Source organism: Enhydra lutris, unplaced genomic scaffold (genome assembly GCF_002288905.1).
Source record: "Enhydra lutris kenyoni isolate GAN:26980312 unplaced genomic scaffold, ASM228890v2 scaffoldscaffold26, whole genome shotgun sequence".
Taxonomy (NCBI): Eukaryota; Metazoa; Chordata; class Mammalia; order Carnivora; family Mustelidae; genus Enhydra; species Enhydra lutris.
Genome location: NW_019154110.1, coordinates 1,870,151 through 1,894,165, shown reverse-complemented (window position 1 = coordinate 1,894,165; position 24,015 = coordinate 1,870,151). Strand labels below are relative to the sequence as shown.

The 24,015-nt window shown below is 50.7% G+C and overlaps 1 protein-coding gene across 1 annotated transcript in view; it reads right to left on the bottom strand.

The window, feature by feature from the left end:
• The window catches only part of LOC111151738 (phosphatidylinositol transfer protein alpha), a 40,781-nt gene extending 27,464 nt beyond the window's left edge, over positions 1–13,317 (bottom strand). Inside the window, exons 1-3 of the mRNA XM_022509911.1 lie at positions 13,104–13,317; positions 9,189–9,219; positions 3,745–3,890 (exon numbers count right to left, since the gene is read on the bottom strand). Of these exons, the coding sequence (XP_022365619.1) occupies positions 3,745–3,890; positions 9,189–9,219; positions 13,104–13,123 (197 nt within the window). The 5' untranslated portion in view covers positions 13,124–13,317. The remainder of the gene's footprint in view (positions 1–3,744; positions 3,891–9,188; positions 9,220–13,103) is intronic.
• Positions 13,318–24,015: the final 10,698 nt, after the last annotated feature.

Below are 24,015 nucleotides of genomic sequence, written 5' to 3'. Positions count from 1 at the left end.
CCTGATACCCCAGCTCAGCTGCCTACTAACATCCACCCACAACTCGCCCCAGCATCTCACCACCCATTGGGAACAGGACAGCAGCTGGGACCCTTGGCTACCTGCAGTGGTTTATCAGTCCTTACATTATCATGACCCATTTTTCCCGAGCTCACCGGGCCCAGGGCCTTCTACTACACGCTGCTAAGGATGGGATATCTTTGAGTGGACCTGGCTAGGTTTATGGGCCACAGTGACTGGCTATTGGACTGAGAATATGGGACCAAGATGATCTGATCTGCTGTCATAAGTTCTGGGAGGCCAGGAGGGTCTCAGGGCTATCTGCCTCCCAGGACAAAATATTTCTTCCATTCAGTTCGTTTTGTCTCAGGTTACAGAACAGCACGTACAGTATGAGCCTTTTTTTTTTTTAAGATGCATTTATTCCTCTTCCTTAGTTCTTAACTGATAATCTATACAGTCTTTAGTAGGCTCCAACAATCTCATCAGCTTAAGCGCCTGAGGCCTAAGACGAAAGAGCTAAGCCCGGCAGAGAGCCAATCCAGACACTCAGGGCAACCCTCTGAGATTCATTCACTCATTGCCGCACTCATTCAAAATAAGTCTTCCTGTGTGCCAAGCACGAGGAGATCTACAGAAATCACAAAGACATAGATCCTGACTTCCTGGAGCTTATGTTTTAGCGGGGAGTCTACCCAGCCAGGCAGAGGCTAGCACCATTTTAAGTGTGTGCCACAGTGGGTGAGCACTGGGCTCTGGGGGCAGAGCATGGGGAGAACGTGGTGTGGGCGGTATGGTACATGGGGAGGCTCCTTAGGGAGAGTAAGAATTAAATGAACACACAGAGTAGAGAATGAGTAGGACTGAGCTAAATAAAAGGATGGCAGTGGGGTGGGAAAAGCTGGGAGAAATGGAGATAAATCTGGAATAGTTGATGTAAGCTATGAGGCAGGGAATATAAGAGAACACGAAGAGGCTAGGTCATAAACGATCTTGTAAGTTACGTGAAGGAGTCTGGACTTGATCCCAAGGATCCCAAGGAAAACCAACCACATCTATCTTTGGGCAGAACACTCGAAGTTGTACAGAGAAATGAAAAGCAGGGAGAGCAGTCAGGAGGCTGCTGTAGTAATCCATGCAAGAGATGACGGAAGGAAATGGAAGCACTAGAGGTACCAAAAGAGTTGGAGTCAAAAGGACTTGATATGAGGGATGAGGAAAGCGGGGGTGGGGAACCCATGTTTCTGACTGCAGCAGCTAGATGGCTGACAGGAAGGCCTTGATCCTAACGAGGAGAGGTGCTCAAGGCATTCGGCGCTGCTGGTTTTGCTTTGGTTTTTGCAGTTGAGGGTTTTGGGTTTAAGTAAAGAGTGGTGGTGGCAGCTCAGAGTTTACCTCTTCTCTTTAAAGGAAGTGGGTAGGGGTGCCTGGGTGGCTCAGTGGGTTAGGCCTCTGCCTTCAGCTCGGGTCTTAATCTCAGGTCCTGGGATAGAGCCCTGCATTGGGCTCCCTGCTCAGTGAAGAGCCTGCTTCCCCCTCTCTCTCTCTGCCTGCCTCTCTGCCTGCTTGTGCTCTCCGTCAAATAAATAAAATCTTAAAAAAAAAATAAAATAAAATAAAGGAAGAGGGTAAGACAAGTTCCACCCTCCACACGTACAGACCTCCTCTCAGACACTTTGGTTGGACCACCTGACTCGTAAGGAACCAACTGGCCCCTTCTACCAACCTCACTATCTGTTTGCAAAGTGCTCTTTAAAAAAACCCCAAATGTACTTGGGATAGGCATGTCCTGAGCCTTATTCGAGTCAGCTGCTAATGGTTCAGTAAGGACTGGCTGGCTGGTAGTCAACGCAGAGGAGGGACGGAGGAGGATGCAGACGAGACACGGAGGGCAAGGAGCACAATGGCAAGGAAATGGGATCATGGCGAGACATCCCCCACTTCACGGTGCTGCCCGCTCCCTGGTTCCAGCTCTCACACAATCCACGACCTCTACACCGAGCACTTCTACAGCTCCAGGGCACTAGACGACACTAAATCAGGGATATTCCCAAATGAAAATGAAATTGGTTTCATTTCTAGTCAGTTCAGTGACTAGAAATTAAGATCCTGGTTTACGTTTCACAGCATTGTGAATGTACTTACAGTCGCTGAACTTAAAAATGGTGTTTAAAAAAAAAGTGGGGGGGGCGCTGCCTGGGTGGTGCAGTCGGCCAACTATTGGTTTTGACTCAGGTCACGATCTCGAAGTCTTGGGATCAAGCCCCTCAGCGGGCTTGGCACTCAGCACAGTCTGCTTAGGATTCTCTCTCCCTCTGCCCACCCCCAACCCTGCTCTCATACTCTCTCTTTCTCAAATAAATAAATCTTTTAAAAAATAGTAAAAATGGTGAACTTTGTGTTATGCATGGTTTTTTAAAAATTATTTATTTATTTATTTGACAGACAGAGATCACAAGTAGGCAGAGAGGCAGGCAGAGAGAGAGGAGGAAGCAGGCTCCATGCTGAGCAGAGAGCCCAATGCGGGGCTCAATCCCAGGACCCTGAGATCATGACCCGAGCCGAAGGCAGAGGCTCAACCAATTGAGCCACCCAGGCGCCCCTGTGTTATGCATGTTTTACCACAGTTAAAGATTTATCAAGTTTATTTTTTCCCATATTGGATAGTTTCTAAAACTAGCTTGGTTCAACTTCCATTCAAGCTGGTGTATGGTTTTTGTTGTTGTCGTTTTGTTTTTAAGATTTTATTTATTTGTCAGAGAGAAAGAGAGCATACAAGCAGAGGGAGCTGCAGGCAGAGGGAGAAGCAGGCTCCCCTCTGAGCAAGGAGCCCGATGTGGGACTCAGTCGGAGGACGCTGGGATGATGACCTGAGCTGAAGGCAGATGCTTAACGAACTGAGCAACCCAGGCGCCCTGAAGCTGGTGTTATGTTTATTATGGCTTTCAATGCTGCTTATAGTCTACTGAAATATTACTGTTTCAATTAGAGATTCAGCAAATTTGCATGGTTTGCTATAGATTTGGGGATACAAATCAGACTCACTTTTAAACATTCATGCCCTTGATCCACAGAGAAGTACCAAGATTTCTCTGGTGACTGATTTTACAATATCAGAATTTAAAATACTACCTGTCCTATAATTTCACTTTTAGGAGCATTTACTCCAAATTTACACACATAAGTACAGCACAAGATTTGTGTGCAAGACATTGCACGGGAATGCTGTATGTCAACATCTGGAAACGACTATAAACATTCGTCAGGGGAGGACGGGGTAAACGAGCCACAGCACACCTGTACAGCACAATGCCAGGCGTCCTCTCAAAGAATAGGGCAGAATACGCTGACAGTGGAAGGCAGCTATGATGACAGGTAACATAGGAGCAAAGTCGAGAACAGTATGCATAGCTTGATCTCATGTACATCAGAGAATAAAGAAAATGGAACACACACTTACATACACACACACCACATACACACACACACACCCCTAAACTCACAAACAACTAAGAAACTAAATACCACCATCTCTGGGGACTAGGAGCCTGGTTGGGACAAGTGTTAAAAAAAAGAATAATAAAGTAAAAAATAAAAACCCTTTAAGTGAGCAAAGAAGTGTCACACACACCCACTCTCACAGCAACCTGAGCAATCAGCTAATAACCCGGAAACACCCCCCATTATCCACGATCTCCACTTCAATACCTGGCTGCCTTCTGGCTTGGCTGCTCAGCCACATACCTCTGTAAGTGGTAGATCTTGTGTGTGTACTGGCCTTTCTCACCGTCCTTCTCATAGGGCTCGTTCACCAGGACCTCCACGCCTTCTCCACCCCCTGTTTCATTTTTGCTGGCCTCGGCCACAGAATACAGCTGCCCTACTTGATACTAAAAGACACAGAGACACAGGAGTTACTGTCAGGGCAGAATTCTCACCAGGCACACACAATCCAGTTGCCAGCAACTGTTCAATGGGACCACTCTGGGATCCACCCTCCCACCACCACGTGCCCCCCTCGTTCTGCAGTTCCAACGTGGGACCTTGCCCAAATCTACCCACAGCAACTATGAACACAGCTCCCTGGCCTCTCCTTAGCTATCAGATGTGTTTAATTTCCTCCCTCCCATGTTTACATCCTCCATCAAGGCTTAAGGAGGCAGGTGAATATACTTAACCTCACACCACTATCCAGAGAACACATAATAGGGTCCAAAGTAGCTTTCCCCTGAATCTGCCTCTGGTATTAAGACCCTAAAACCAGATCTGGGTTGGCTGCTAGAATTCTCTTTATCCCATTCATTTAAACAGATCCTAACACATGACTTCTTGTTAAAGAAAGTTGCTCTGTGAAATCCACAATTTCTGCTGTAAACTGGCTCATCGACTTATTCTTTCTCCAGTGTTGTGCAGCTCGTCCCCCTGCTAGCAGCTCCGAGAACATTCTTGCAGGCAACCAAACCTCCAGATGCTTTCCAGAATCCTGGCAGGGCTGAAGCAAGTGCCCTATTTCCCATTATGGATAACACAGATTCCTACCCCAGAGTATGTACCTTTAATCCCAATTTGACAAGTGGACCCTCTGTGTTGGCACTTACTAGATGGCAAGAATCTAGTTTTCTTTTATTTGGGTCATAGGCCACCCTGGCAAGTCACCGGTCAAGATTACTGGCCTCCTCTAACCCCCTCAGGACAACTCAGCGTTAGGACCGATGACCTGAGCTCTGCCCAGGTCCTTCTACTCCCTGCTCTTGGAGGGAAGCTGTTCGGTAGAGAAAACAAGACAAAAAGAATGAACAGCGACAGTTAATGCAGGAAGCTACATCTACACCAAAGGATGCATTTTCCCTGTCACCGCCAGTGCCACCAGGAACAAGTTTAGAGAGTATGAGAAAAAAAGGGACTGGATGACATTGGGGGTGTAAAGGTTTTTCCTCACCCTCCACATTCCCCTCCCCAAATTCCTGGGACTCCTGGGAGGGACAGACAAGGGTTTTTCTCCTTTTGAGATGGAACCGGAGAGGCTGCATCTCTGGGCAGCACCGCTGACACCTCTGTCTACAAGAGCAAAGGGCATGGCGGCTTCCGGGGCTGCTGCACCTCAAACTCGGACGCCTGCTTTCCTGGGCAGCTTCACAAGTGCTGCAGGGAAATTTCTGGGCAAAGTCCAAAAGGGGACGCAGCACTCGCCAGGACAATTCACTCTTCACCATAAAACTGAAGGAGCCCTAACTTCCAAAGTAAACGCCCAGCACAAAATGCCAAGGAAAGGTCGCCCTCTCTTGTAGGAGGTGCGGTCCCCTGAACGTTTGGTCTGATTCTTGATGCTTGGCGCGGAATAAAGCTTTGCTTGACCTTCGCTTTAAAAAAAAAAAAAAAAAGCCAAGGAAAGGCCCAGGCAAGGGATCCCGTCTCACTTAATCCCATAGAGAGGAACATCTGGGCGGGAGCCTGTCACCTTGACCTTGCTAATTCTAAGCAACATCAGTGCTGCCTTCGATGTCTCCAGGGAACACCAAACTGTCTCTATGCCTTTCCAAGTCCAGCCCTTGGTGCTGAGGCGAGACGAAAACCCCTAACAAGTGGGTCAGCGTCTGGCTAAGCAAGGGGATCCTAAGAAGGAATGTTAGTTGTGTTTTAGAGAAGAGTCATAAGAACACTTAACCACTGACTCAGCAATCCTAGAGGGCAGGCTGAAGAAAGGGCTCAATGGAGGGGACTGGGTTGTCGGCTGGTGCTGCTGTTTGGTTGGGGTGGGGGTGTGTGTGTGTGTGTGTGTGTGTGTGTGTGTGTGTGTGTGTGTGTGCAGAGACTAATCCCCTTCATTTGGTCCCTCATCAGATGCAGGAATCAGAGGGCAAGCTCTAAGAGGATCAGTCTGCTGGGCTGGCATCTTCCCCCTTTAATCTCTCTTGATATTCTGATCCTTTAATCCCAATGAGACAAGTGAAGGCAGTTTTGTTAATCCAAAGGGGTTAAGTAAGGCTGGCCTCCCTAAACTCCAAGTGAGGGACACTTTTGGCACAGGGGCTCCATACCCTGGGAAAGCAGAAAGCAGCCACACTGAGAGATGGGCTGGGGGTCAGATCATTACATCAGATAAAGAGCCCTAAGGAGACAAGATGGGGATTGCAGCCTCCTCAGGTCTAGGACAATGATGCCTGCCCTTGCCCAAAGAACTAAGACATTCAGCTAAGAAAAAAAGAGACCCTATCACTAGGAGTGGGAGCCCAGAAGATGCAGCGGGTGGGCCTGAGACCCTGGCAAAAAACATCAGCACGAAAAACAGCATAGCTCTTGGTCCCACCCATGTGACCCTGTCAGGACAGGGTACACAGGGGGATGGTACCACACGTCTCTGGAAATGGGAAGTAAACCAGCTCTGGGTACATGGAAGAGGGTGGGCCTACATAAGCCAGGAACCACTGGTAGACACACCCTTGTCAAACAGCCCGGACTTTCTCGCTCTGCAGCCAAATGCCTAGAAGCCCTATGCCCTATTAGGCCAAAGGCTTCTGCCAGACCGAAGCTAATTCCACCCCAAAATATTGACTCAGACCATCAGGATGGTTATAAAGCCATGGCCTTCTCTTTTCTCTTTCTTCTCTTTCCCAGCCTACATCAGAAAGCCCTGAGGAGGGGAATTGGGATCCCTTGCCTGGCTCAGTGGGAAAAGCATGCAACTCTTGATCTCAAGGTCACGATTTTGAACCCCACAATTAGGTGTCGAGATTAAATAAATAAATAAATAGATGTTAAAAGGAAGGAAGGAGGGGCGCCTGGGTGGTTCAGTGGGTTAAAGCCTCTGCCTTCAGCTCAGGTCATGATCTCAGGGTCCTGGGATCGAGCCCCGCGTCGGGCTCTCTGCTCGGTGAAGAGCCTGCTTCCCCCTCTCTCTCTGCCTGCCTCTCTGCCTACTTGTGATCTCTGTCTGTCAAATGAATAAATAAAATCTTAAAAAAAAAAAAAAAAAGGAAGGAAGGAAGGAAAGCAAGCAAGAAAGCCAGCCCTGAGGGCCTCAAATCAAGGCCTTCGATTAGGAAGTGAATCCCACAGTCACTGATGCTGGGCTATTCCCATGGGAACCATGAGTCAGGAAGGGGCTATTGATAAAGACTGAAAAGGTTGATCATTACTTGTTTCTTCTTTGGCTTCCCCATTCAAGATTTTCTGATCTTCTGGAACTAAGGTTCAAGCCACCAGAAAAGCAGCTCCGGGTGCCGAGTGGCTCAATCAGTGGAGCTGCAACTCTTGATTTCAGGGTTTTAAGTTCAAGCCCCAAGGTGGGTGTAGAGATTACTTAAAAATAAAAAGTCTTGGAAAAGCAGCCCCTACTTCCCCCTACCCAGGACATGCACTTGCTTTCTCATCAGTGACTTCTAGCTGAGAACAGGTAGACCATTCCCAGGCAGAAAAATGAATCCTAACCAGCACTTACTTCCCAAGCTTCTGCTTGCCCTGTAGGCTCTGTTCACCCCTCCCCATCACTTCCTCAATACTGCAAACAAACTGCCAATTGCAGATGCTCTCAAGGTGAGTTCTTTTCCTCCATGCCTGGCCCCATCATAAGTAATCTCCAGGCTTCCTGCAGAGCAGCCAATACTGCTCCCAAACACTGCTGGCTCTCCTGGATTGGCCCCACATCGCAGGAGCATTTCCATCCTTGTTCACTCATGATACTCCCTGTGAAATGTCCATTTCACCCCAAAATGCACACTGAGGTACTCCTGAGTTTTGGGAGACATCTTCCTGACCTGGGGGGTAGGATTACCCTGTACAGCAGAGAGAGAGTTACTGGACCCCCAAGAGGGAAGTTTTAGGGCAAGGGACATGCTGAGCCTTCCTGCTTCCAAACCACTTCCTATGGTTTGGAAAATCACCACTTCTTATTTTTCCCAAAGAGAGCAAGGCCCCCTCCAAAGGAGGTGGGTTAACAGGAAACCCCCACCCCCACGACCAAGACAACACCTGTCAGCTTAAGTACACGGTTCCCAGGGCCCAGGTCCATGTCAGGTGTCTCCAGGGACAGCAACACCTCTCCTTTCCAGGCGCTTTCCCAAGATTCCCAGTCTCATTTGCCTTATGCCCCTCACCCAAAACTCTCAGAGTGTGTTCAAGGCCTGCCTCAGGCTCCTTCCTCCAGATCTTCACAGCTCTTACCAGATGTGTAGCCCATCACAGGAGGCAATCCTCCAGGTATCCAATGCCTGCCCACCCCTTTTGGGGTTAGAAAGCTAAGATATTTGTCTCATCTAAGGTGTGCTGCAGGCTCTGTTGGCCTGATTTCATTTTTCAAAGGTCCATTTCATATTTGGAACAGAGTGTAAGTTATCACAGGAGCTTCATGCTGACACCACAGGAAAGACGATGACTGAGGTCACCACACTGGCTGAAAAACTTCACCCAAACTGGAGCCGGGCTGGAAGCTGGGTGTTGTGTGTGTGTGTGTGTGTGTGTGTGTGTGTGTGTGTGTGCGCGCGCATGCGCGCGCAAAGAATAGGCTGCACCAGGAGAGGAGAGTGGAGGAAGTTCAAAGAAAGGGTGGGATGAGGGAGGCCCTATGACAGTTTTCTGCTGTCCAAGAGACTATTCTGAGTCAGCGTGGCCTATGAACCTTCTGGTGGCAAATGCTGCCAGGTCCCCATACACAGGAACATGGGGCCTAACACTATAAAAGGACAGAGGGCAAGCCAAGCCCATTTGCTATTCCCTGCCCTCTGTAAAAGGATTCTGGGCCTTGGTCTTCCCAGCAGTCACCTAGAATGTGGCTAGGGAGGGCCTCGGAGACTTCCTGCCCTACTAGTTTGTTGCACAACAGAGACAGCCATGCACACTTCCCAGCTGTGTCATGGAGGTCCCAGAAATCCCCTCACACACTCAATGCTCTCAATAAAATGTCCCCAAATGGGCACAGTCCTAGCAGGTAAAAGGGGCTCCTTTGGTCTCTGGTCGAAGTCCCCAAAGGCCAACAGCTTAAGGTAGGCTGCAGATATAAAAAAATAAATAAATAAGTGCCTTCCTTCGACAGAAAGTGGCACCAGGAAAATTCTCATCAAGTACTGATTATCTCTAAGTTAGAACAACCATGAAAACCACACGAAGAGTGTGCACCACTTGGAACCCAACTTAGCCAACAGTCACAAGCAATTACATACAATTATGAATAAAAAGGAAGAAAAAGAACTTACCTCATCTACAGACACAGGCAGGATGACTCGACTACAAGAGAGGGAAAACAGTATCAACTTCAGGCTCTGAATGCAGCCCAAGATTCTTACAGCATCATCTTAGAACACTATTAAATGTTTTGTTACACGTGACATATACTCACTGTCAAAAACCCAGCAGAGAATGGCCCCCTGAGTGCTCTGAGGCAGGATCATCTATGCCCTTCAGGTCCCTATGATTCAGTGCAAACCTGTCCCTCTACCAGCTCCTTCCTGGGCCTCTGACTCACATTTGGAGCTGTCCTTTTCTCCCTCTCCCCCACTAACATCCTTCCCTGCAAAACAAGGGCCTGTCCCTGCAAACTCTGAAGCCACAATGAGGAGTCAGAGAGACCTGAAGAATCAGGCCCTGGGGATTTCATCTCTATGGGCCCCATCTCCTAACAATAGCCCTCAAGGTGGGAGGCTAGGACGGGGTCATACTCCTTCGAAGCTTAATCACGCTAAGAGCATGCACCAACTATCTCTGCTCTGGGCCAGGGCATTGCAATACAAGCTACTGTCACAAAGCCACCAAGAGCAGACACTCTACTTGTGTCCTGACCTCCAGAGGCTGTCCAAAGGCTCCCCAATTGACTGCTTTCTTTTTCTTCTCCATTTCAATGAACACCCATTGGTGGAGGTACCACCAGGAACCCAACAGAAAAGCCATGGCCAGCAAGGTCCCACACCAGCTGGAATTCCACAGACATATGAGGGCTGGTGGCAGAGCAAGTCAAGCCCCAGTTCAAAGCCATGAAGTCCGACCTGAGTCAAAACCACTTGGACGTATTCATACACATCATGCCAGCTCCCGAGCTTAGCTTCTCAGTTCCCAAACTTTAGCCCCACTGGAGCCTTCTGCACCTTGCACGCTTGGTGAAGCACGAGCTGCTATGTTGTCCTTCCTATGCAGTGGTTCCGACAACTCGGATCCATGTTCCAGGCTGGTAAACACTCTGCTCAGTATTTTCTAAATCCACGAAGCTCCCCCAGGTAGCAAGAAGCACACAGGGGTCTGAGAAAAACACCGCACTAAAGGCAAGGCACAGAGCAGAAAAGTAGCAGGGAAAACAAAATGGGCTTCGAGTCCTTACTGCCTGCTAACCGCCCCCCACCAGAATGATTCCAATAACACAAATCCTCCAGGTTACTGGATGTTGCCACAAAGGCCCTCCTCCCATTAGAAAAAGCCAACAGTGCAGAAAAACACTTTCAACTGGGAGGCCACCATTTCTGCACCCTCAGAAGAAACTTCCTAGAAAACAATACGCCTTTTATCTTCAAGAACAGCAGTAAGGATCACATCCAAGAATTTGCAGAAATCAAATCAAGGAGAATCCTGTTAGAAGAAGTGTCAGAAAAACCAACAGGGAAAACTTTAGGCCCTTGGTGGGCACCAAGTCTCCCCCCCGCCCCCCCCGCAAAGAGACAAGCATCAGCCAATTCCTGAGAGGACGCTCTGAGGTTGCTTACATGACAGCCGCATGCCCAGACATTTGTCCCTGGCTCCTTAGGAGCAAAACCACTTCAGCAGCAATAGAGTGCAATTCCAAAGGATAGGGCCACAGGGGCAGTGCTGGGCTGAGACTGGAGCTGTGATCACTGCACTGTGACCTTCACTTCCACCCTTCCCAGAGCTGCAGCGCTGCAGCCATGGCTAAGTGGCTTGGATGCCCCCCTCCCCGTCCCCTGCCCCAGGATGCACACACAGAGCACAAGTCAGGCAGGAAGGAAACGCAGATGCCGAGCAGGCTCTGCATCCCCAGCACCTTGGACTGTTCCCTGGCAGGCTTCAAGGGTAGAAGAACAAAGAATGGGAAGGAAGGACCTCTCTTCAAGACTCACTCAGATCTCTTCTGACGGTCCCTTTCCTGACTGACCTTCTTCATAGAACTACAGGTTTCTATAGACTCTAGGATCCATTTGGGAACAGGAAACAAAAGATCAGGAGAATGGGAAAAGCCTGTCGTCTGGATGGTCAAGACTAAAATCCAAAGTGCTGAGGCACCTGGGTAGCTCAGTCAGTTGAGCATCCAACTCTTGATATCGGCTCAGGTCATAATCTTGGAGTCCTGAGATCGAGCCCCGCATCAGGCTCTGTGCTCAGCATAGAGTCTGCTTGAGATTTTCTCTCTCTCTCCCCCCACCCCTGCCACTATTTCTCTCTCTCTCAAATAAATAAATAAAATCTTTTTAAAAAATACTTGAAAAATAAATAATAAAATCCAAAGTGTACCACTCCCTCTTCCTGTTGGGATCCCAAGGTTCTTCCTCCTCACCATATAAAGCTCCAAGCTCTGCATCAAGGATGTCAAGAACTAGAAGTGGAGGGGCTTCCAAATAATGCTGTTCAGATGAAGTCTCAAGCTCGGATGACACCTGGATCTCTGCTCCCTTTGTTATCCAAAGTTCCACACTGTGTCCTAAATGTCCTAAACAACTCCAAGGAGCAAGCCAGATGGAATGGGGCAAAGTGCCTTCAGCGACGAAATGGACACCAATGTGCCCTCTGCACACCCGCCTGGGTACCAACAGAGTTCTACCAGTTGCTCTCTACCGCGACATCTCCTACTTCTGGACTTCTGGGCTTCTGACCCAATGCCGCCCACATGCCCTCCCCTCTAGCAAAGCAGCTTCACTGTAAATTCTGCACATACACACTCAATCTCTCCTCTTTGGGGGAAACAAAAGTCTTGAAATGTTTACTTGGAGTCATGAGCTTCAGTGATCCATCAGCTAGTGTTTGAAAGATTTAGCAATTTAAACATCCCACCCTGTCATCTAATCCCCTAGATTTCAGGAGCAAGCCTATCTCCCTGCAACACCTACCAGAAGTCACTAGTTTCCCAGCCCAGTCACTACTCAAAAACTCCCTCACCTTTCACTGTCTTTCATCAATTAATGGTTTTATGGGAACCTTCTCAATTCTCAAAGCAATTTCTCTATCTCTTTGCACCAAGACTAAGAATGCTCTAGAGGCAGGCTGCCCCTGTCCCCCACACCCTATTCCTATATATATATTTATTATATATATTCACAAACATATTCTCTCTACCCTGGTAACAACCCAGCCTTCTCCATCACTCTAACTCCCACAAATCAGCTCCTCCCCGATATTTTCTGGATTCCTCACCCAAGTGTCCCCAAGTCCCAAGCAAACATCCTAAGCTTCTTTCCAAGTACCTCCCTCTCTGCACCTACCACCTGGGTACCACGTCATGCCATCAGTTCCCTCTGCTATCTTTTTAGACCCTTCCTCTGTCACCCAAGCCTGGCCCTACTCCCTGCTCCTTTTCCTAGGTGCACTAAATCCAATCCTTCCCCCGATGCCTAAGGCAGCCACTCCTCATACTCCAGGTTCCCCTCACACTCCTCCCCATCATCTCTGCCCCATTCCTGAAGCTGTCTAACTGCTCCTTGGTCCCTGAAGCCTACTCCTCCTTCTCCCGCCAGTCCCCTCAGCCACTCCAGCAGTTCTGGTGGGCTCCTCCGTCCCTCAGCCCCACCGTAGGGCCGTCCCACATCTCCATCCCCTCAGCCCCTCTTCATGCCCTGTTGGCTCTCACTGTCCCCTTGACCCCATCTCAGGCCCTGTGCAGCCCTCATTGTCCCCTTGGCCTCTCCTCTCAGGCCTATTCGGCCTTCACGGTTCCTCAGGCCCCACCGCAGGAGCTGTCCGTATCTCTCTATCCCCGTTGGCCCCACCTCAGGCCCTGTCCGGCCCTCACAGTCCCCTCAGCCCCTGCTGAGCGGCCCAACAGCCCATCCACTGCTCTCCAGCCCCTCGGGTCCCGTCCGGCCATTGCATCCCCTCCGCCAGGCCATCAAGCTCCCTGGTCGTCATCCCCGACTCTCCCTTCCTCCTCGCTTCCGCACCGCCCGCCGGACACTCACTACTCCTTGAGCAGCACCATGTCGCTCCGCAGCTCGGCAGCTGCCCGCTGCCCGCCCGGCCTCCCGCCCGCTTCCCGGCGGCCGCTCTCCCCGTGGCCCGGCCCGGCCCGGCTGCCTGTGCGCCTTCGTCGTGGTCTGCTCCGTCCCCGCCGCTCTCGCTGCGGTCGCCGCGCCGGCTCCTGCTGCCCCGGCCTTGCCGCCTCCCGCGCCGCTGCCGACGCCGCCCGGAGCTCCGGTTCCGCAGCGCCGCGCGGGGGCGGGGCGTCTCTGCGGCAACCAGAGCGTCACACGCAGCGCTGCGCGCTGACCTCAGCGCGAAGGAGGAGCCTTCTCGGGCCCGCCCCTTCCTCGTCCTTAAATGGGCAGTGGCTTCGTCCTCCGGGTCCGAGATGGACTGCTGGCAGGCTCAAGACACCGGCAGTACGCGGGGCAGACAGCAAGGTGTCGGGTGGGGGCCTAGGTGTGAGTGTTCTGTACCTGTACGCACGGTCCCTTCGGTGTGGTGGGTTGAGATCCAGGAAAGGGCTGTGCCAAGAAAACATTAACGATAACCAAATTTACGTTCAAATGCTCTTCTAAGTGCTTGACTCCTCAAGACATCTCTACCAGAAAAAGTTACCATTGCTGTGCACCTTTACGGGTGAGGAGGAGGCAGAGGTTAAAAGACTTGCTCAAGTCCTTAATGAGCATGTGATGGAGATTTTCACCTAGCAGTCTTAGTGTGATGTCATTTATCCAATATGTATTTGCAAAGTACGCGCTGTGTCCCCAAAACCTGTGCTTTGTTGACAGAGTAAACAAGACAGGTTCGAGAAAAGGCCCGTGAGTGGTGGAACACAGGCTTGGTGGAATTATACTGGAGGAATTATACTTGGTAGAATTATACTGGTCAGCAAAATCTTCCTGGAAGAAGAGGGGTAGGTTTGGGGGTGGGATGTTTTTATTTTGTTTTTGTGGGTTTTTTCGGGGGGGGGGCTTTTTTGTTCTTAAGTTTTTTGTTTTGTTTTGTTTTGGTTTGGTTTTTTAAAGTAATCTATACACTCAGCATGGGGCTTAGATTCCCGTCTCAGAGATCAAACCTGGGGCTTGAACTCATCATCAGAGATGGTGAGTACATGATACTCTACCCACTGAACCAGCCAGGTGCCACTCTCCCACCCCACCCAAGAAGAGGTTCTAAATTGAGATCTGCAGGGGGCTAGGAGGGCAGAGTTAACTAGACAGAGTGGGGAGAGGGTTGGAGGCAGATAATATAGTTCCTGGAAATGATAAGGTGTTTGGAGTCCACCCTAAGAGGGCTGGGGCCCTTTAAAGGTTTTAAGCACTTCAGATGCTTAAAACCTAGTCCATTTCGGCCCAGATCTTGATCTCATGGGTCTTGACATCAAGCTCCTAGCATGGGCTCCACATTCAGCAGGGAGTTTGCTTAAGATTCTCTCCCTTCCCCCCATTCCACCCCCTACCTGTGGGCATGCACTCTCTCACTCTCTCAAATAAATAAATCTTTTTAAAAAGAAGGTTAAGCAAGTTTGGTGTTTGAAGGCTCACTCTAAGGGGTGGGTGGAGAGGGCATGGAGGGGCCAGACCAGAAGCAGGGAGCCAATTAGGAGGCTTCTGCAGAAGTGTGGAGAAGAGGGACTAGGACAGTGATAGGAAAGGGCAGGGGAGGGAAGCAACTCAAGAGGTTAATATCCATAAGGTTTGTTGACTAATTGGCTGAGAGGGAGAAAGGGAGAACACCACCCGGGTTTCTGACCTGGGTGCCTGAGTGGGCAGTCCTGGCTTCAGGAGACTAATGGAAAGATAGATGTACACAGAGGAAAATAATGGCCCCAGTGTTGGATCTGAGGGACAGCCAGGTGAGGGCGAGTGGACTGACCAAGATGGGGACTTGGGAAGGAAGGATGGAGCAGGTGACATATTGCTGGCAAGCCATACATGACGGGTACCTCAGCAGAACCCTGAGTATTGCACATGTTGGCCTCTCGTTTATCAAATCCTAAAGTAGGCACATGGATTGCCTCAGAAATCCAAGTCCAAGCCCCTTGAAGGAAGGCCAAGAGAAGAGGTAATTTTTTAAAAGATTTTATTTATTTATTTATTTGAAAGAGAAAAAGAACATGAGCATGGAGGAGAGGGAGAAGCAGGCTCCTGGCTTGAGTAGGGAGCCCCATGTGGGGCTCAGTCTCAGGACCCTGGGGATCATGACCTGAGCCGATGGCAGACACTTAACCTACTGAGCCACCCAAGCGCCCCGAGAAGAGGTATTATGATCCAAAGTCCAAGATTAACTGCACCCTGGTCCCCTAACTCTTCAGTATGGGGCTTTTACCCCTACATAGTATCAATGAATGGTTATTTAACAATTGCCACGTGCTGGCTCTCTCCAGAAGGTAACCAAACCCTGCCCCCTGGGAGCCTGCAGTCTAGTTGGGACAACTACATTTACTCATTCACTCAATAAATATTGATTAAGCTCCTGGCCTCGTCCTGGGCCTTTTTCTTGGCACTCAGGATACAGGGGTGACCTAGAAAAACCAGGTCTTTCCCTTGTTCGGTGGCAGGGTGGGGCGGGGAGCAGAATATAAACAAATACAGAAATGGCCTCGAGTAGTGGTAAACGTTATGCAGAGGCGGGACAGGGCAACGTTAGCTGGGTGGTCAGGGAAGTCTCTTCAAAGAGGCGATGTTTTGTCTGAGCCCTGCCTGATGAGAGGAATTATTGCTGAAGTGACTCTTAGTTATCGAGAGCTGAGACAAGAGGGCTTGGAGGCTATGCTGGGCAATGGGGAAAGTAAAAAGATGGGAAACAGCCTCTGCTCTCGAGTCGCTCAGATAGAGGAGCCCTTGCACTTTTACAGGACTGAAACAGTGCTGAGGCAGGTCCCAGCAGAGACCTCCTGGGCTGCAGAGGTGTGGGGAGCATGCCAGGACAATGGTACTTGAGCCAGGTTGGAAGAGGAGCTGGCATCTCCAGAGGGGGACTCTTTCTTACTGGCAAAGGCCTGGAGGCAGGATTCAACAAGGGCCTCTGGTTAGCACGTGAGCGCTTCACATGTGGCCACACAGGTGGGACTGAGTGCCAAGCTAGGGAACTGTACCTCTGTTCCAGGGGCAGGGCCCAGCCCCTGAGGGCCCAGTTCTCGTCACCCAGATTCAGCTGTTGGCGAGATGGTGCCACTCTTGTGACATCTCTTTTCTGAAGCATTTTAAAGAAGATCTCAGACATCATACCACCACACTCTGTGTTTCAGCATGCGTTCTAGAAATAGGAATATTTTCTCAAAACCCACAATGCCGTTATTGTACTTCACAGGATCAATAATTTCTTTCTTTCTTTCTTTTTTTTTAAGATTTTATTTGGGGCGCCTGGGTGGCTCAGTGGGTTAAAGCCTCTGCCTTCAGCTCAGGTCGTGATCCCAGGGTCCTGGGATCGAGCCCCGCCCGCCCGGGCTCTCCACTCGGCTTCCCTCTCTGCCTACTTGGGATCTCTGTCTGTCAAATAAATAAATAAAATCTTTAAAAATATATATTTTATTTATTTGAGAAAGAGAGAGAGCACACAAGCCGGGGTTGGGGGAGGAGCAGATGTCTTCCCATCCCTGTTCCTGGAGAAAGGGTGCTGTGAGGAAGGAGGGATGGACACCGCTGCCCCCTCAAAACCACTTCTCCATGCTCCAGGCTTAAAATCTGAAGTGTCCCAGTGACCTTCTGCCTCTCATATCTCTTTCTTTGTTTCTCTCCCTCTCTCCATCTCTAGCTGCACCTTTCTGTCTTCTCTCCATGTCTAGCTCCCTCTCCAACTCTTTCTCCATCTCTCCTCCATATCATTCTGTACCTTTGTCTCCCTCTCTAGCTGTATTTCTGTTCTCTCTGTCTCTGTCTTTCCTCTGTCTGTCTCTGTTCATCTCTCTCCCTCCTATTCTCTCCGGACCCCTCTCTGCCTCTCTCCCCATCCCTGTAGTCTCAGTCTCTGTCCCACTGCTCTGTCTGGGCGATGACCTCCAGCCCAGTGTTTCTTCTCCTCTTTGAACCAGTCTCCTTCCCCCATCTGTGCGCTCTTAGCTCCGTCTCGGTCTTCCTCTTGCCTTCATCTTCATGTCTGTGCATCTCGAAGTTCTCCTGGCTGGCAGGCCCTGTTGCTGCCTCAGCCACAGCTGCACCTGTAACCCATCTCTGGGTATCTCGGGGAGACTGTGTTTCACTGTTTCCATCTTCTGCTCTGTCCCTTCCTGGCGGGCAAGAGCATGCACTTCCCCCAGCTTCTCAGCGAGGTTCAGCCTCTTTTCTGTTTATTTTTGTCTCTCTCTCTCTCTCTTTTCAAGTTTCATGTTCCAAATATTGATTGAGCAGCTGTTCCTTGCCAGGCACTGGAAGTATCACAGTGACCAAGGCAAAGAATGTGCCAGCTTTCAGGGAACATTCATTCTGGTGGAGAGACAGACACCAGACCCAAAAAAGAAAAAACAAACAAACAAACAAACAAACGGACAGACAAATGTGTGACCCTGGCTGCTGGGAGGGGCCATGGGGCCCAGGAGCATGTCTGCAGGTCAAGGCCAAGGGCAGGCACTCTGCCAGTAAGTGCCCCTGCGCGTTGCTGCTTCCGCCCGGCACTTTGCCTGACAATTACCTGACCCTAAACAGAGACTCCAGGCCACTCTAGAAACCAGACTGGAGTGTTTAGCCCACTTGCTTACTCAACAATATTCATTAGGTCCCAGGCTGGGGGGCGACAAAGGTAAAGAGAAAAAGGTCCCTGCGCAGGGAGGGCCACAGTCTGATGTAAGATGAATGTGTCACCTGCTAGAGTCAAAGAAACAGACAAGGAGTTGTTTTAGGAACTCAAAAGAGGCAGTGAGACCCTCAATTTAGTCCTCTTCTCTCACCCTGCCTCGGACGGCGTTTACCCTGCACACGGTTGAAAGCTACTTGAGCAGGCATGAAAGGGTTTATGTTGTTGTTGTTTTTTAAAAGATTTTATTTATTTATTTGCGAGAGAGAGAGAGACAGTGACAGAGAGGGAGAGAGAGCAAGAGTGGGAAGGAGAGAGAGAGAGAGAGAGAGAAGCAGGCTCCCCGCTGAGCAAGGAGCCTGATGCAGGGCTGGATCCCAGAATCCGGGGATCATGAGCTAAGTCGAAGGGAGAAGCTTAATCAACTGAGCCACCCAGGTGCCCCTGAAAATGGGGATTTTTAAAAAAATAATAAAATTTAGGATTTTCAGCTTCTCTCTTTTTTAACTTTTTATTTATTTTTTAAAAAAGATTTTCTTTATTTATTCGACAGAGATCACAAGTAGGCAGAGAGGCAGGCAGAGAGAGGTGGGGGGAAGCAGGCTCCCTGCTGAGCAGAGAGCCCAACGTGAGGCTCGATCCCAGGACCCTGAGACCATGACCTGAGCCCAAGGCAGAGGCTTAACCCACTGAGCCGAAGGCAGAGGCTTAACCCACTGAGCCACCCCTTTTTTAACTTTTTAAAAAAGATTTTATGTATTTGAGAGGGAGAGAGAGAGAGCGCGCACGCGCGCATGCATGAGTGGGGTGGAAGCAGCAGAGGGAGAAGCAGACTCCCTGCTGAGAAGGGAGCCCGATGTGGGACTCAATCCCAGGACCCCAAGATCATAACCTGAGCTGAAGGCAAATGCCTAACAGACTGAGCCAGTCTGTTAGGCATCTGCCTAGGCACCCAGGCCCCCTGGATTTTCAGCTTCTCTTGGAAAATCTCAGAAGATCTGACAACACTAGGCTCAATCCCACATGGCCATGGAAAAGGAAAGGTAGCAACAAAGGCATGTGGCAGTTTTGAGTTTGCAATCCTGACAGCAGGAGCTCCGTCACATACCATGTAGCATTCTCTCTCCTCCCTGCTCCAACCCGCCCCTGGCCCCCAAGGCCATCCACATCTCTCCCCTGGGCCTCAAGCCCCCTCCCCCCTGGCAGGTCAGGAGCCAGGCTGCCCCTGCCTTCCCTGTGGTGGCGATCCCCTTGGGGATTCTCTGGAGACACCCATTGGCGCTCGTGCTCTCTCTCTCTCTCTCTCACTGTCGTTGCCACTGCCCAGGGCTCTGGGAGGAGGATGGCTGGCTTGCTGGGCAATCTACAGGAGGAGCCGTCATGTCCATGACCACCATGTTAGGAAAAAGAAAAGGACAAGAGTGAGCTCCCTTTTGAACCAGAATTCACCAGGAGACTTGGTCTTTCCACACAAGATGCCCCTTACTCTGTCCCTCGCCCACTTCTTCAAATGGCAGAGGGGAAGGCTAATCCAGTAAAGCTGGGGGATAGCGAGTGCTGCAGGAAGGAGTGGGAGGGGTCAGGGAGCATGGGTCAGACAAGTGACAGAGAATCTGAGCAAAAGGCAAAGGGCAGAAATACGTGTGACTTAGGAAGAGACACCGGAAGCTGAGGAGGAAGAGGTTCTTAGTCATTCTCTGCATAAATTTATTGAGTGCTTACTGTGGGCCAGGAAGTACGTTGGGGGCCAGAGACAGCAATGAAGCAGGGAGTCAGGGTCCGTTACTGAGCTCTGGTGACACCACTGACCCTGGTTAACACAGGGAACTGAGGAACCCTTCAGGTACCACCCCGGACCCAGGACTTTCCAGCGATGGGCAGGGATTCAGCGAGGCAAGATCCCCTCCCTCTTCTCCAGCTGGGGAAGCAGCACACGGATGAGCTCCTACACACTCCTCAAAACATGTTCACACCTGATGGGCCCTGAACATGTGAACACATTGTGCACAGCCAAGTGCTTGTACAAGAGGAAGTACAGCGGTGCTGCCTACACACCGTGACCTGTCACCCTGCTTTACATAAGCTGTCAGGGTATCTCAACACTTAGAAATTACCTTGAGGGGCTTTAGGGCCAAATCCTTTACTAAAATGTGGGGCATAAAAGAAAAATGGACAAGGGGACAACTTCTTAAGGTTTTTGCATAGAGAGGGTTTCAGAGAGATTGAGAGAGAGAGGGGTGAACACAGGCCTGTTCTGGTTCCAGGTGCCCAGAGTAGATGTCCGATTATAGGATGGGGTTTGGGGGGTGGGGTAGTCTTTGTTCCCTGGGCTCTCTGGACGCCTCCTAAATCATAAACAATGCTGTCACTTGATAAGTACCTCCTAAGTGCCAAGTAGACCACTGTGCGGGGACTTTGTGTCCGTGTTCCCCTACCTCACGGTGAGGGTATGACCTCCATTTTACAGATAAGGATAAGGAAACTGAGGCTCAAGAGTGCCTAACGGCACTGAGATGGTATTCGTGGTGGGGCCTCTAAGCTCTGCTTCTCTCACTGCCTCCTTGGCACACGGGGAGAGGGAGCCTCATGCTGGGATGGGGCTGGGAGCTGCCAGGGGCCCTGGTCGGTCTCAGATCCACTCCAGGAGGCAGAGAATGACTAACTTCGAAGGTGGGCGTGCTGTCTGCGGAGACCCAGGGGCACAGGTAGTGGCTCCCTGTTGACAGAGCTCCTCCCCGTGGCAGGCCGGCCGTGGACGAGGCTGTACCCCCACCCCAGGACCCTCACCCCAGGGAGTTAGGGCACGGGTGGAAACAGGCTGACAGAGCTCACCTATTCACCCTGACCAACCCCCAACCCTGGGGGTGGGGTGCTGCAGCCTACGGAAAGCCAACTCCTTCACTTTGGGGGTCCTGGGTTCCAAATCCTCACAATGTCACCATCCATATTGGGGAAAACGGGCTATGTCCCTTGGGTTGGGCCCTGGTAATTGGTACAGATAAGGCATCTCACCACCCCAAGAACCTGTGAGAAACCATTATATACTCCTTCAGAGGGAGGGGAGCCAGTGCTTAAATGGCCCCCAAAGCCCAATCCTGTGGAGAGGACCTCTCAGAGTTCTGTGACAGGAGCACCTCACCCTAGAGTGCCCACTGTTTGTCTGCACCAGCCCCCCCGACCCGTTATGTATTCACTCAAACTCATGTAGGCTGACATGCAAGCTCATCAGAAACTCCACTGGGCTGGACGTATTCGTGCTGCTGCTTATGTACCCCCAATACCAGGTGGGTCCCCATTTCAGCATCCTTGGGCCCCAGGGCAGTATGACTCCCGCTCAGACTACATAGCCCAGGGCCAGGACAAGGAAGGCTGGAGCATACATTCTTTTCACCAGGCCGATTCCAGGTACAAGTGGGAAAGGAGAAAGAACAAAATGGAGGGGAACCCACAGGGGCCTGCAACCATACCCATGGCCTTTAGGAGGGTAGGAGCCTTCCCCCAGAAGGGTTTGGAGGGAGCCAACCACCAAGGAATGACTAGATTCCTAGGCAAGAGTCCAGGAAGACTAGAAAGAAAGGGACCACTGGCAATGTTCCTGAGGGAGGATCAGCCCCCTTCCTCACTCTGACCAAAAGCGCATGGCCAGGTATCACTTCCCGTTCCTTCCCGCCAGGAGCCTGAAGAATGGGGGGAGGGGAGGTGGAGACAGATGTCTGTGGCCCTTGATGCCCATTGCCTCTGACCAGCTCATGGTCTCTTCCCCTCCCATGGCACTCCTCTCAGGGTTGGGGTGACCGGAGATTTGCTCCCTTGGTCAAGTATCCATCAGCCAACATGACTCTATTAAGTAGAGCTCAACTCCCTCTCTGAGGAAGCTCTTGGCTCTGGGAAATGGAGACCAGGCCTGGCCTTTTGCTTCCCTTCCCCAGTCTGTTGCTGCCCTGCTCCCGAGGCCCAGTGGGCCCTGGAGCTGAAGCTCCAAATGGAATGTCCTGGTCTGGAGGGCCTTGGATTCTCTGATGACTTTAGGAGCATAGGAGTACCAGGTCTAACCTTGAGCAAGTGACTATACCCTCTGGGCCTCAAGTTTTCCAGCTACAAAAAAGGGATAGTATCTAACTCCTTGGGTTGTTATCATGATTCAAGGATGCTAATAGAAAAATATGTAACCCATCAACTCCCTACGGGCAGAGCAGAATGACTGGCCCCTGACAAGGAGGTGGGGGAACAGGTACCTGGCCCATCAGTACGGCTCCACATGCTGTTGGCCCTAGAATATTTTCCCCCCTGAGCCCTAGTTTCTCAAGGCCTGTTTCTTCCCACAGAGTGCTCATGTCCTGCAAGCGGGTGGGTGGGAGAGACAGGCAGCAGCTCCCTTTGGCTGGGCCTGGGCGCACCTGGGGACAGCACGAGCCCTGACTGTACAACCTTCATTCACTTTCCCAGTGGGAATGGCCTTTGCTAATTCTTGCTAATTAGCATCTCCCCAAACAGCCTCTGGGCCTCAAGTTTTCCAGTTATAAAATAGGGATAGTATCTGGTTCCTGGGTTGTTATCACGATTCAAGGATGATGGTAGGAAAATATGTAATCCACCAACTCCCTACGGTCAGGGCAGAATGAGGTCTCAAACATTTGGGGGGCACCAGAATCACCAGGTGGGGCTCAGCCAAATGTGGACTGCTCGTTCCATCTAGGCCAGAGGCAACACCTAGCGTTCACATCTCTAACAAGTGGTCACTAGGCTGCACGTGGAGGACGGCTCTGACTACTAAAACCAGTGCTCCCTCTGCAGCACACTGCACCTGGTCCTGGGGAGCAACACGTCCATGAACATGACAGAAGTCCAACAAATGCCTGTTGCTATAAGAAAACGTGCTTGACTTTAACTCTGCCTTTCCCAAATTTGACCATTTTCTTTTTCTCTCAAGTCCTGTGCCCAATGTGGCTTGAACTCACAACTCCAAGATCCAGAGTCACATGTTCTACTGACTGAGCCAGCCAGGTGCCCCTGACCGTGATTTCTTAAATTAGAATAATTAGCATCTTACAAAGCTAGTGTTCTGAGGAATGGTTTGGGAAATGTTGATCTAGTTCTCTCTTTTTAAAAAATATTTATTTTAAACATATGTTCTTTTGCTTTTTAGTGTTTGAGTGGACTGGACGGAAGCCCAGGAAAATGAGGTGTGCACGAGGTGCTCAACGGTTCATGCAGAGCTCAGACTTGGGCCTGGGTCTGCCCCTTCCTGTTCTCCACAAGTTCCCCTCACTGCGTTCTGCCTGTCTCTTTGAACCTGAGACTCTCTTGGTGTCACCCTGTGACCTGAGCTCAGGAGGAACCCTCAGGGTGGTTGAGCCAGGGGTGGGAAAGCTGAGTAGGGGATACAAGGGGTCAGGATTCGTGGTGTGGCTGGGCTGAACAGCAGAGGAGGGGTGGTCCCCACTTTTAAGATATCTGCACAAGCCCAGTTTGGGGGTGAGGTGGGGGCAGTGAGGTCTTTTCCTGACCAGTGCAGCTCCTAAGATGGCAGTCACCCAGGGAGACGGGCAGTGACCGGGTAGGACTGGGGCTGGTCAGCGGCAGAAAATCTTGTCTTGCCTTTTCTTCTCAAGCTCAAAACAGGCACGTGTAGCCATTAACTGAAAATGCTAGCAGGGTCATCCCTTCCCAGGAGGAAAAATGGGATTTATTGCTTTATAAAAAGGAGTCTGTTAAAACTTAAAAGACCCAAAAGTATAAACCTAAAAATCAACCCACCCTGCTGAGCGCTCCCAGGAAGTCTCAGACCCATTTCTGGGGGCAGTCAGGCGGGTGGCTGGAGAGCCAGGCCAGCCTGGAAGAGAGCCACCTCTCTCAAGTAAACAGCTACGGGGCCCTGGAGGAGCCTGCCAGCAGGGGGCACTATAACCCCACGGCCTCAAACAAGCTCCAGGCCCAGAGCAAGGCAGCCTCGGGACCCTGGGCCTGTGGCAGGCCTGGGCTGCCTGTCCCACGGCTCTGGGAGGTTAAGGGCAGACACCCAGAACCCCCACCTCAGAACCACCCCACATACACACCTCTCACACATCCCACAAGTACACACACCCCTAAGCCCTTCACAACCCCATCTCCCCAGTCAGGCCTGGCCCTCCATGTCTGTCAGCAACAGCCTGACTTCCACCCCCATAAAAACAGCTG